This window comes from Branchiostoma floridae, chromosome 12, assembly GCF_000003815.2.
Source record: "Branchiostoma floridae strain S238N-H82 chromosome 12, Bfl_VNyyK, whole genome shotgun sequence".
Taxonomy (NCBI): Eukaryota; Metazoa; Chordata; class Leptocardii; order Amphioxiformes; family Branchiostomatidae; genus Branchiostoma; species Branchiostoma floridae.
Window position 1 is genome coordinate 15,319,927 of NC_049990.1, and position 12,352 is coordinate 15,332,278.

The following is a 12,352-nucleotide window of genomic DNA, read 5'->3' on the forward strand; positions in this document are numbered from 1 at the left end:
GTCATGACTAGCAAGGGCTAGCTCTTAAAAACCAGTAAGCTAAACTGGATCAACATCACTCTCTTTCTTTCGACTTCAAAGAGAACTGTCCAATCGTTACATGAATACCATGATGAGGCACTGACCTTCGACCTGTACAGCGAGGATGCCCAGGTCGCGGAGCTGCTGGTTGCGAGTCTCGGCCAGCTGCTGCAGACGCTGTGCAGCGCTGCGCGGGATGTTGAAGGTCACACGGACGCTGTTCCATGGCTGTACCCTGGATACCTTCACTTCCTGTTCACCTGGATGGGCACAAGGTCACAAGAAAAATTGTATCAAGGAGAAGTTGCCCAGGCATTGTCCTTCAGTTACATCCAGCGCATCACGTTTGTTTGTTTGTTTGTCTATTAAGATCTCCATTAGATTTTACAATATCTCGCAAAACCTATTCTTCCTGTAGTCCATTTTCACAGTCCAAGGTACATGGCAAGAAAAAGGGATATCCAACAGTAACCAGGATTCTAGTCAGGATTTTATTTTTTAGCATAATAGTGATGGTGAGCAAAGCGACCAATCAGGGGGTCGAAGTGCAAATGGGGTCATTGCCCTTCTGCGCTTCCATGGCGAGGAGAATTTGGCATTCTGAGGGTATCCATGGGGTCTTACTGTACATGCAGAAACTTTCGCGGTGTTTTAATGTTTGCGGTTTTCGCGGTGCCCGCTTCACCGCCAAATCAAAACTACCACGAACATTTTCCACGGCAGTAAGAGACTACAGTACATGGTGCTACCGCGAACTTTAAACCACCGCGAAAAGCACTTTTTCCCGCTACCACGAAATTAAAGCCACGCGAACTTAAATGCATTTACAATATTTCTTTTCACACCACATGTTATTTGGAGGATTTTTGGTCAGTTTGTAGGGTCATACAAACATTATTTTATACTTGACCAAACACTGTTTCCTGAGTCGATACTACATGTACTAGTTGAAAATAAGCTATGTGGTCTTCAGTTAGTTTGGTGGTCATAAATTACAGTGCAGCTAGAAATGCACTTAAGCCAAAGGATGGAATCCATGCCAACAAAGAAGGTTTCATTTCAAGGAAAGTTTTGAACTCACTTCAATGTCCAACTCGAGTTTAAGCACTATATTAATTTCCAGATAAAGATCCTTTTCTTTCTGCTATGATACAAGTGTTATCTAACGAAACAACATAACGTCATGAGCATTTCTCCATTCTGGTTAGGGTTACACTGTTCCAAGTTGCACCAGAAGGCCACATTTTAAATCAGTACACTACACCAATAAATGAACTTTATTGCACAACATTTGTACATGGTACAATGTATGGCAACAACTATTACACAAAGTACAAAATAGGAGTATAGAATAAGACTTAACATCCTAATTAACATAACAAGAAGGGCTGAAACAAGATATAATGTTACAATTTGAGATGGGCTAATCATGAGTTTCATTATTCTTTCTAATAGCAAAGCAGTCTTTCATTATAATATATATTTGTCTATCTTTACATTATGGGAGTTGTGGCATCTAAATATCTGTCTGTGCATCGAGTCCTTTGAAATCTGCTGTACTGGATTCGAGAAATGTGAATAGCTCATTACGTAAAATTGCTTATCTAGAAGTAGAACATTCCATTTAATATGCCCACCTTTCTGGGCCATTTGCTGCAGCCATGTGGAGATGGCATTGAGGCGGTGAGGCAGGTCGGCATCTCCGATGTTCCCGCGTACGGTCAGCACCGCAGGAATGTTGGCGTTCTGCCAGGGGCAGGGCTGCTGGAACCCACCCGTGGGGTCAGCCATCAGGAGCTGACGGACAGAAATAAAGGGGAGGGGAACATCAGATGGGTGGTAACAATAGTTCACACAAACTGCATATTGAAAGAGGTAACATTTACACATTCCTTTGCAGCAAAGAATTTGGCAAGGTAGAAGATAAGTGTTATCTAAGTGTTATCTTTGTAGTTTATGTGGGTAGAGGGCAACCACCAAATACTGACCGAGCATATAGCCATATGTTGTATGTTCGAAATTTACAATCTGGGTACCCGGTGTTGATTGGCCTATGACAAATCAAGCAAGCTCATTAATATGCAAGGTGTCCCTAATCAAACTATTTTTCTGAGGCTGGAAAGGCAGGGTTGATGTTGTAAGGCATTGTCACGAGAGTCAACCGGGTTATGTTATACAATATTGAGAGACATATCCTCTTCAACTGTATGCAAATAAGTTCAACAGTTTTTGAAAGTATCTTTGACATCTGTGTCGTATCGTTTAAGTTATACGATAACGGTTCTAAGGCTACTATTGCTAACTACATGTACAGCATTACATATGTACTTCACACATTTGTTAAAGTAACTGCAATATCATCATTGTCCTTCAAACTGGGTTTACTGCCCACACATGCATAAACATACTAGTACAGCATATCAATCATAAATGGTAGATACAAAGAAAAATAGTACCTAAATCAGTTGTTACATAACAAAACTTTGCTTATTCTTATTCTATACCAATCAGCATAGTATTTTAAGGTATAACTTCAGACGTTTTCAGCACACATTGGTTTATGTCAATATTGCCTAAAATGACGATGTAACAAATTATGTTGATATTATAATGTAAGTTAACATCGTCATTAGCATGTATTTTGGGGTAAGAATTATTCAATATAAATATAAATCCGATCTGTCTCCTTAATGTGTGTCGTTTATGGCTCCACAAAGCGGTATTTAATCTGATTTACATGTACCAAGCGGCCGTTAGCGCCCCTCCCTATCCTGTGTCAGACGGTTTTGAATAAATAAAAACTGACAATGCAAACACTAGCAAACGCCCAGTTCATTCACAACCGAACAATCATTTATCTACATAAAAAAATGCACTTTATATGAGGTCACCATATGGTTGAAATCATTTATTGATAACATAAGACAACTTTGAAGCGTACATAAAAATTCATGCCCCCCTCCCACTTACAAACCGAGCTATGCCCTATATTTTTGCAGCGCGTTTGTCTAACGTTAAACTTGCACCTACAACTGTCTAACGCTGTCTTGGGGAGGACATACGCCCTTGAAAGATTGTAGATGTACTAAAAGGGTTATAAAAGACGTAATTTATGAATAAAAGCAGGTGTTAGGGCGTGAAACTCACCTGAAACAGACACTGCACCGGTCAAGCCACAGCACTTCGCAGTTGACCCCAAGCGAATCGGGGTCATACGCCCGATTACCCACTAAGTACACTGTACGTCAGCCTAACGAGCTACGGACACATTCCCATATCGGAGAACGTACAGCTTTCGGGAACGAAAAGTATAATATAAATGACAACAGAATGCACTTAATGCAAAGACATGAGCACAATTTGTTTACATTCCTTAGTAAACACTTTTATTTTCCTTTTCCGCAAATACTGGTATTCCGCCCGGAAGCCTGTTTGGAAATGTGACCGTATCATAACGAGGTTTCTACAACTAAAGAACATCCGATGCAAAAGAAGATCATTTTCCCAGAAGAGGCGAGTTGTACATTATATAAAGCAGATTCATGTATAACACAATATGATATTATTTTTTTGTGTAATGTACATATCCGTATAAATGTTATACATTTGTGTATTGTGCCTTGCTATAATTTACTGACGTACGATAATGTATCCAGATGATAATTTCAACATAACCAGACCTGATTCTAATGACAGTAATTTATGATACATTTCATTACCTATTCAAGTTAAACATCTAAGATGCAATGCCATGTTGATCTTTCATTTCAATAAAAAAATTATAATGATGATCCATAAACGTAGTGTTTAATGTTTGATCATATTTTCGTGGCAACTGTGATGATTCCATAAATTGAAAAAATAACGTTAGTAAATAACTTGATACTGACTTTTGTGTCATTGTATAACCTTTGTCTAATAGTAAGTAAATAGAATTTCTCTACTCGTCCCCTTCTTACTATATGTACCGCGTAGTTTTACCAGTTATGACAATCTTCATAGCAAGGGCAAAACGGGACATTAAACCATTCGACCTTAGAACTACGTACAGTATGATACTATATTCAACAAAGATGCAAAACTTTAAACGTTCAACGTTTTCTGTGCAAATAACTCGTTACATATTCGTTGACGACAATAAGTCGTACGTTAATAAGTGTAAATACGGTTACCCTTACACAAATACGGACATAACGTTATATATATACTATTATACAGGATGAAAGATGATGATGATGATGATGATTATACAGAATGAGCTCGAGTGAGAATACATACTATCACGCATATACTGTCTCAAAATCGTAATCCAGACTATCCCAGCTGTCGTAACCGTCTAAAGAAGACTGGTAAATGTATGGTTGCTGCCAGTTCATTGACCGCAGGTAGGACACAAAGTACTCCCACATCGTGAACGTCTTCTGCAGTTCCTGCACGTGTCGCTGGAGGAGCTCCACTCTGTGCTGCAGACGGTCGATCTGAGGGGTGTACAGGTCTGCCATGATGTCTGCGTGAGTGAGAGAAAGGTGTTCATTACCGGTACCGTCGCCAGAAAGTAATGTTTTTTGTAGTATTCGTGTCTGTCTGTCTGTCTGTCTGTCTGTCTGTCTGTCTGTCTGTCTGTCTGTCTGTCTGTCTGTCAGTCAGTCTGTCTGTCTGCCTGCCTGTGAACAAGGTAACTCGAAAAATATTCAGGTAGGTATTGATGAGACCTCGAAATTTTGTAACGTTAATAGATTTCGAGCCACCAAGTAGATTATTGTAATACTGCAGTATTATTTCCGGTTTTGATACCTCGTGTTCTTGACCATCTATGATTTCCATGTTTTTTCATGATTTTCAGATAGCTTTATGATGTTAGGAAAATGTTTTGTGAATGTTTGACCCACTGGCAGCTTGTTCTGGATCTGCAGGGGTAGTTTTGCCAAGAAATTTAAAGAGGATAACTCAAGAAGGGGTTGATTGTTTCATGAGTCCAGGCTCAGACTAGTTAGAGAAGAATTAATCATGATAACAACGGTACCCTTATTAACCGTTAGTTCCTTTGCGCGAAACAACGCAAGAGGGTATAGATGACCCTAATATCGTCTATTTTGAGCAAGAACCTAAACAGAACATTCTCTATAAAAGATGCCCAACATTTACTATAGTTTTCCTCAAACAAAAACACCGTCATGAAAACCTTACCGTTTTGTGCCACTGTTATTCTTTTCTCAGAAATAGCTTCGCCCCCATTGGTCAACACTTGTCTGATCATGCGCACAAGGTCCGATAGCCCATCTGCCCTTTCTTGTCTGTCATTCTTCACCTGTGATTGGACGATAGAAAGTTGTGTTTGTGAACTGGTCACTGACGTAGTTTTCCGTATACTAGTATATACTTTTCAACATGTATCGTAAGCAGAACTTGTTGAAAACGATTGTACAATTCATGCTGTTTTTGCATAGCTTGAGTGCGATTCCCAAAGTTATTTCATTCTTTTATGCTACGGTCCCATTTGGAAAGGATGCCCGTGCGGGTACTAGCAGCTTACGGGCTGCTTGCTGTACTTTCTGCACTTTTGACCCGGTGGGACACCCTGTGGCTAGCTACTTGGCTATTTTGGGGTACGGTAGGGCCCCTTGATAGCACCTGGCAGCAAGTAGACGATATAACCTAATCCTAAAAATCCCCGTGGTATCTGGCATTTCACCCGGACAAATTTGTGGCTTCAGAACCCGTCCAGGGCTACATCTCCTACGGCCACCGGTGAAAATATGACCGTAGTATGAATGGCATCAGACTAGTATTTGTAGCTACTACGTTTGAAATTGTTCTTACAAATGGAGTAATGTATTAGATTCTCTCAAACTAGTATCCAAGCGAAATCACTTTGACCCTATCAAGATGCATCGTACTGAAGAACATACTATATTTTGTGACATAATCAGGAACATAAACCACACCTGTGAGATTGTATCGTTGAGAATGCCCACGAACAGGTTCATGAGGACGAACAGCAGACAGACAACAAACCCGAAAATGTACAGACGTCCCAGGGTCTCATCCGCCTGACTGGGAACAGAAGATAACATCAGAGAATAAGACATAATTCCCTCACCAATATGCAAATTATTTTTGTGACCTGGGCCAGCAAATAAACAACGCTTTGGTTATTTAGGCCACGTTGATTTGATTATATGGATGACATACTTTGGAAACCCCGAAACTGATGTTGAACAACTGACTGAACAGACATAGTATGATACACCGAACAATATATATTACATTCTTCGTTTTTGTTCTTTCATATCTTCTTCTTTGACTTTGGGACTGACTTTAGTATTGCTACAACATTAGTATCCACTTTCCGATATTTTTTGTTTCAATTTACGCCATATATTTGCTCATTTTGTAGCTCCTTTGTACGATTTGCTTTGCATGGTCAAAAACATTGACCAAGGGTTCTAGATGGGTGAAATATGCTGTATTTGCTCGTAAATGTTGCCTGTCTAGTCTGTTTTGTGTTTGCCATTGATTGCACATAATACTTACATGATGTCATTGAAAGCGATGGAGCCGAGCAGCATGCCGAACCCAGTCAGCAGCGCACCTAGCGGACTTTGGAACTGCTGCAGCGTCGCGCCGAACAACAGATACCCACAGAACATGAAGGCGAGGAACACCAGCATTACCAGCACGGAGAAAACCACAACCTGCAAATTAAGAGAGAAATCTGAAACTTTACAAGAAATACGACACAGTTCTTCGAAAATGAAGACGTCTAACAAATCCTTAAGTCGTGCAAAATCAGTGCAAATGTAAAATTATTGCCATGCAAGTAGAGAAGATAAAAATCGAATGTCCCATAGTCTTTTGAGGTCGTATAGGTACAGTGGGTTGTTTATCCACTGTGTCTAGGACACGTTATTGCAATAGCGTGTCCTAGACACATGGAAGTCGAAGCCCAACCCTCTCCCTTCACCGCCTTTTACATCCCCAACCGAAGTAAAGTACCCATTTCAATCTACACCTGGGTGGAGTGAGGAAAGTTGTGTTTAGTGCCTTTCCGAAAGACATGCTTTTGCAAGGCGTAGCCCAACACTCTCTTTTCACCGCTTTTTTCATCCCCAACCAAAGTAAGGTGCCCATTTTTACACCTGGGTGGCGTGAGAAAGGCTGTGTAAAGTTCTTTCCGAAAGACCAACTATATATAACCACATTGGAAAGACACAATGTCTGGCCAAGAATGATAGGAATCGTGTCCGTGACCTCTCGATCTTGTGCCCGCTAGCCTAGCCACTCAGCCATTACCTTACCTTAGACCCTCCCGCAACACTATTGCATTGGTCGACTCGTCGAGCATACTTTCTCCAAAAGTTGCGGTCTTGAGCAGCTACTGCCATGCTTTCCATGTTGCTTAGACCCATTTTCCTTCCATTATCTAAGATTGTCCGTCTTAGTGTAGTTTTTGGCCTGCCCCTGGGGTGGTTGCCCTTAGGAGCCCATGGCATAGCTGTTTTTGTTGTTCTCTTGTCGGATAGGCGCCATACATGCCCGACAAATCTCAATCTTCTTTTTCTGACTATCTCACTGGCTAGAGGCACCTTAGCTCTTTGCATGAGCTCCTCATTTGTGAAGTGGTCACGCCACTCAGCCATACGGCGCCACTATGTAGGAAAATTTTCCCTTTAACATGGGCTTGGAGGTATCACAAGAAACTATATCCGTGTGTGAAAGAACGTGCAAACAATGTACGTCAAACGTGGTGGAAGACGAAACAAGGCCGACAAATTCAACCCAAACTTCCTCACATTCACCGACGAAAAGAAAACAGTTCTCCTTCTAACATCACAAAACCCACACATAATAGAAAATGCGGGATCTTTCGTCTTCCACTGTCTTCGAAAAAGGAGCCTAGCTTTAGACTAGAAAAGACACTTGCGATATCGTTTTCTCACTGTTTGAACCTCATATGTTACCAGCAATTAGCCAACGGGCAAGAATTTACAAATAAACTTGACGTTGACTCACGTGCTGTGTGGACCGCCGTATGACATCAGTCAGCATGGCGACGGATGCTGAGAAGGACAGAAGCTGCAGCAGCCGGACGGTGTTGGCGAACACCGAGCCCGCCAGCAAGTACCACAACACCTCGTCCACCAGCGACACCTGGCGGAAGCTCAGGAACTGCCCTGATATGGAGAGAACGACTATATTTAAAGCTAAGGGCACAACCTGTCGGACGTGCAATTTGTCCGTCCGTTCCTTTGGGAGGCCACATGCACGTGGGCCACGTATTTCTGAAAACGTGGGGAGCGACTGGCAAGAGCAGGGAGGGAGTACGTCAACACGGCAACATAAAGTTTTGCCTGCGCGTAAAGCTAAGGGCACAACCCGCCGTACGTGCAAATACGTATACGTGCTGTCTACGTGCCAAAACGTGGGCAATCTTTTGGGATCCGTAAGTGGTAAGTACCGCCTCCGCACGCCTCCGCCTCCGTAGGGAATCCGACGGATTTTGGAGCACGCAGACACGCCGTAGAACTTTACGTGCAGGCAAAACTACTGTGTGTGCCATCGGGCTGCGGAATCGCCCCCTGTACGTGCCAGTATGGGCGACGCGCCTGCCCTGTGCATCCTAAACGTTTTCAGAAATACTTGGCGGACGTGGCCTCCCAAAAAAACGTACGGACAAATTGCAAATACGGCGGGCTGTGCCCTTAGCTTAACGTGATACTCTAGATGTATTGACATTCAAGGTGGTCATATTTTGCGTTGTTTTCGCGGTGTTTGAAATTCGCGGAATATACAATTTTGTAGTACAGTAGAATTTCAAACAAACATGTTCGTGTCATGATTTCACGGTAATAGATTTAATAAAATTTAACCGCGAAGTATATACGTAACCTATATCCGTTTTTTTTTCTTAAAGCGGGGTACATCTGAGGATATCAAGTTGTTTTCAAACTGTAATATTTTGGAATTTCAAACATCCGTGCATCTAATTAATACATTTTTAAACAACGGATATAGGTTACCCCGTGAACTAACCGTTCAGTCGAACAAAGTCGAGATTCCAAATGAATTAGTAGTAGATTTGACTACTTTTGAGCTTTTCACATAAGGCCGTCGACGTCACCTGTGAATTACGTTAGGTATCTCTGAAGGCGTCATAAAAACGTCAACTCACCTGTTACGTTTGCGTGCATCGCCGTCAACGCGTCTCTAGCCAAGTGGTACCGCCAACAAAACACACCAACCGCCGCCGATGAACACATCCAAGCGAAAACCTCCCAAGCGTTCCAAACATCCCGAAAGCACTTCTTACCCATCTGATGAATTCGAACTGCTATCGTTAAGCTCTCCACCAATAGGAGGAAAGCATAAAACAAATTCACACTCAAGGTCACATAACTCCATATCCCCTCAAGTTCGTGCGCGTGATGCAAGCGAAAAGGATGAAGGGAAATCCAGTGAATAGCCAAACCCACGTGACTGTATTCCACCAATAAGGTTGCTGCGAGAAAGAGATTGACGTTTGCGTTGTAGACGGTGAACTCGACCATGACTGCGCGTGTGTAACTGTCCAACCAGTCATGACGCTGAAGATAGCTCACGATTCGTTCACCCTCTTCTTTTGCTGTCCCTAAGTTCACAACATATCCTCCGTCCCAGTATACAGCCAAATGGCCGTACAACGGTGGGTCAAAGAACTTGTTTTGGGTAGAATACCGCCAGTACGTGCTCTTGGTTGAGGTATTTGATGATGTATAATTGCTCCAGTTCTCGCCGTAGTTTCCTTGGTCTTCGTTTGAAGTGGAATATTCCACGTTACATTCGTCCACAATGGCTGCCATGGTGTCAGGAGTCCTGCACTGCCCTGGGAACGAGATGCACATAAGCCGTCATAGTAAAAGTTTCATGATAATCATGAGTTCTTTTCTGTATTGTACATTCTCTCTCTCTCTCTCTCTCTCTCTCTCTCTCTCTCTCTCTCTCTCTCTCTCTCTCTCTCTCTCTCTCTCTCTCTCTCTCTCTCTCTCTCTCTTCCCACGTGCATTCTGTCTTTAGTGCTACTTCGCCTTATGTGCGGGGTGGGTAACGTAACGTTATACCAAAACTTCAATGTTTTAAAGTATACGGGGAACCGTTGTTATATTAAACTGCAATATTTCGAATATCGCAATTTAAAATCACCGTCCGTTGACTTGATATCCCTAAATACCCTGTTTTGAATAAAGAAAAACAGTTACACCACGGATAAAGGTGAACTAACGTTATATTTGATGCTTCAAAATATAAACATTCCCACCTGGCACCACCCTGAGTTGCTTGAGTCTGACCGGTCCTATCCGGAACAGACCGGGATTGGTTGTGCACCTGTTGATGACGTCATCCTGCTCTATCGCTCTCCCATTGTACCAAGTCGTGAAGAAGAGCCTAGACAACAGGCTGTGGTCACACCACCTCCAGAAGTCATCTCGGGTGGACGTCTGCTGGCGACAGAGAAAGACAAAGTCAGAGACGATTTGTATAAATCCACCTCAAGCAATGCTCTAGCCTCTACCAAGCTCCCCAGGTCCCTGGAAAAATAGTACAAATTGGCCAAATAGACTGAAAACACACCAGAGGAGTTGGTTGGCCGAGCTCGAGGAGTACAGATTGTTACCTTAAGTCAACCGACTCCTCTGGTGTGTTTTCTGTCTGTTTGGCCAATTTCTACCATTTTTCTAGTGACCTGGGTAGCCTGGTAGAGGCTAGCACAGCTCCCCATTTCAGCCCTTTTCAGTTTATCAACAAAGTTGACAGTACGTACTTTCTCTTTTGTTCCAGTCACCGAGGAGTCTGTCATAATTATAATTCTACTGTACAGGCTTAACGTTAACAAGGCAATTGGACTGGATACTACTGACTTTTGAAAGTAGGTGCGCATATTCCCCTTACGGAAATAAGAACAAGAGCTATCTCCAGACCGAAGTGTAACGTTACAACACAAGGAAAATATCTTAGACTATACCTTGTTGAATCCTGATATTATATCCTGCGTTGCTCTCATTAGATAGTAATGATTCTCGCCCCTCTCGTTGTTGCAGATGAAGATGGCGGCTGCAAGGATCAGTATTTGGACCGCACGTTCGAACAGTAGCGTCTTGAACGCGAATCGCCTTGGTAGCAACATCTTAGGCAACTTTGTCTCCGATAAGATACACATACATACGTCGACTCTACTGGGAAAACACTATATTCTTAACTTCACTGACTGTCTAGCTAACTGTCATGAAAACGACGGTTATGAACTGAGGAAATGGCTGAGGTGTCAGCCACAAAGATAGATATTATTTTGGAAAAAAAAAAGACTGTTTGTGGCAGACACTACACGCTGTAGACTAGAACCGACAGTTTGTATTTGTCTTTTGGTATCAATGATGATAGTGTCAAAGCCGACGTCATTGGTTATTTGCAGACGAGACATAGGCAGATAGAATGATAACGTTGTTTCACAGAGATTTTCGAGCTGGTATGATTATGGATAAAACGTTCGAAATATGGCCTCGTATGTGTGCGTTTGTATCTGTGTGCGTGCTTATGACTTAGTATTTGTGTGTGTGTGTGTGCTGTGTGGTTGTATGTATGTATGTAACTTATGTATGCATGTATGTGTTCATGTGTGCATGTGACAATAATCATGCGTGTATGCGTGCGTTTGTGTGTCAGTATTGGTGTGTGTATTCTAAATGCTCTTCATCCTCTCACTGTTACAAATGACGATTTCAAAGACACAATCAAAAGCTGCACAAGAACTATTAATCATTTGTATTTCTACTTCTTTTCAGCTTAATTAAAGACAAAAGCACCATATAAAATATCCTACACAAGTATTAAAATAAAAACAAAACGTTAAACAGCATTGGTCCTGCCTTCCAGCCTTGATGTCAGCATGGTTACCATGACGACTATTCAGCGCTGACATTTTCTCTTCAGAAGATAGCATCGATACGCAAAGGTCACAAATCGGATAGCTATCTCAGTTTGAACCATACAATATTGCATAACTGACCAAATAGTCACGCAATTGCGTGTCTTGCCGTTACCCTGTTTAAAAAGACCAAATATACGTATTTTGGTGAATCGTCTCAGTCGTTCTCCAATAATTACGGTTCTTCAAGGGAATCAAAATGGCAAGGTTATAAACTCGTTCGCCCTTCCAAGCACGCATGCGCAGCGACAGGAATTGTGGGTGATATGTCAAAGGTGAAGGCCTCTGAGACATGAACTAATCACGTCTGGACATTGTTATGCAAATCGATACGTAAGATGGCCGAGACAACAACTGTTTACAAGTCAGGGC

General features: G+C 42.1%; 2 protein-coding genes across 2 annotated transcripts; both read right to left on the minus strand.

Annotated features, from left to right (window-relative positions):
• Nucleotides 1-81: 81 nt before the first annotated feature.
• LOC118427290 (nuclear receptor coactivator 6-like) lies at nt 82-3,295 on the minus strand. Its single transcript, XM_035836989.1, has 3 exons — nt 3,169-3,295; nt 1,659-1,818; nt 82-281 (listed from the first exon to the last, which is right to left on the minus strand). The coding sequence occupies exons 2-3, from the start codon at nt 1,810-1,812 to the stop codon at nt 97-99; spliced, it is 339 nt and encodes a 112-aa protein (XP_035692882.1). The 5' UTR covers nt 1,813-1,818; nt 3,169-3,295; the 3' UTR covers nt 82-96.
• Nucleotides 3,296-3,402: 107 nt separating this feature from the next.
• LOC118427288 (polycystin-2-like) lies at nt 3,403-11,183 on the minus strand. Its single transcript, XM_035836988.1, has 8 exons — nt 11,021-11,183; nt 10,316-10,496; nt 9,194-9,883; nt 8,035-8,195; nt 6,556-6,716; nt 5,967-6,075; nt 5,209-5,329; nt 3,403-4,528 (listed from the first exon to the last, which is right to left on the minus strand). Exons 1-8 carry the CDS (start codon nt 11,180-11,182, stop codon nt 4,302-4,304), a joined length of 1,812 nt encoding a protein of 603 aa, XP_035692881.1. The 5' UTR covers nt 11,183; the 3' UTR covers nt 3,403-4,301.
• Nucleotides 11,184-12,352: the final 1,169 nt, after the last annotated feature.

Coding starts and splice junctions, on each gene's coding strand:
- LOC118427290 (XM_035836989.1), bottom strand. CDS start 1,812: ATGGCTGACCCCACGGGTGGGTTCCAGCAGCCCTGCCCCTGGCAGAAC. Junction 282..1,658: donor GCAGCAAATGGCCCAGAAAG/GTGGGCATATTA, acceptor GTGCCCATCCAG/GTGAACAGGAAGTGAAGGTA.
- LOC118427288 (XM_035836988.1), bottom strand. CDS start 11,182: ATGTTGCTACCAAGGCGATTCGCGTTCAAGACGCTACTGTTCGAACGT. Junction 6,717..8,034: donor TACGGCGGTCCACACAGCAC/GTGAGTCAACGT, acceptor CTTAATTTGCAG/GTTGTGGTTTTCTCCGTGCT. Junction 4,529..5,208: donor AATAACAGTGGCACAAAACG/GTAAGGTTTTCA, acceptor TCACTCACGCAG/ACATCATGGCAGACCTGTAC.